The sequence below is a fragment of the Salvelinus sp. IW2-2015 genome, unplaced genomic scaffold (genome assembly GCF_002910315.2).
Source record: "Salvelinus sp. IW2-2015 unplaced genomic scaffold, ASM291031v2 Un_scaffold16616, whole genome shotgun sequence".
NCBI lineage: Eukaryota > Metazoa > Chordata > Actinopteri > Salmoniformes > Salmonidae > Salvelinus > Salvelinus sp. IW2-2015.
The window spans coordinates 19,645-20,365 of record NW_019957674.1 but is presented as its reverse complement, the minus strand read 5'-3'; the positions used below and the strand labels follow the sequence as shown (position 1 = coordinate 20,365).

The 721-nt window shown below is 49.3% G+C and overlaps 1 protein-coding gene across 1 annotated transcript in view; it reads left to right on the top strand.

The window, feature by feature from the left end:
- The window catches only part of LOC111955908 (inter-alpha-trypsin inhibitor heavy chain H5), a 23,845-nt gene that overhangs the window by 16,224 nt on the left and 6,900 nt on the right, over positions 1–721 (top strand). The window contains 2 exon segments of the mRNA XM_070442774.1: positions 123–294; positions 592–716. Of these exon segments, the coding sequence (XP_070298875.1) occupies positions 123–294; positions 592–716 (297 nt within the window).

Here is a 721-nt window from a genome sequence, read left to right as displayed (position 1 = left end):
CTGAATAGAATGATTTTGCACYAAGGCAAAGGTATTACAATGATATCATTTGATTTATTGATGAAAGCAAAACCAAAATGCTCTCTCTCTGTCTCTCGCCCCTCTCCCTCCCTCTCTCTCAGACTAAGGATGCCCTGTTCACTATCCTGAGGGACCTGCGTCCAGGCGACCGGTTTAACTTTGTCAGCTTCTCCAACCGTATCAAGGTGTGGCAGCCCAACCGCCTGGTCCCCGTCACGCCTCTCAACGTCCGAGACGCCAAGAAGTTCATCTACATGCTCCAACCCACTGGAGGTGAGAGAGATAGAGACACAGCAGTGCATTCTGGGATAGAGGYAGATGAGTTATTTCACTGATAGGCCTAATCAGAATAATTTAGGGGTGCTTATATTTGTCCTGTTACACACTTCTACAAGGGTGTAATGGAAATGTGTTTCTTCGGTTTCCAACTCCCCCTGTGACAGCCCTAGGGAGTGGGGTCACGGTCAGGGTCACCATTAAATGCCTTGCTCAAAGGCATAGTTACATATATATCTGTTACTAATCACTATTTCCCAAGATCAATCTCACTCTCCATCCCTCCTCTACCAGGCACGGACATCAACGGTGGCATACAGACGGGCTCCTCATTGCTAAGTGGCTACCTGAACGCCGATCCYGACGCCAACCACAACAGTGTGTCTCTCATCATCTTCCTGACAGACGGGCGGCCCACGGTGGG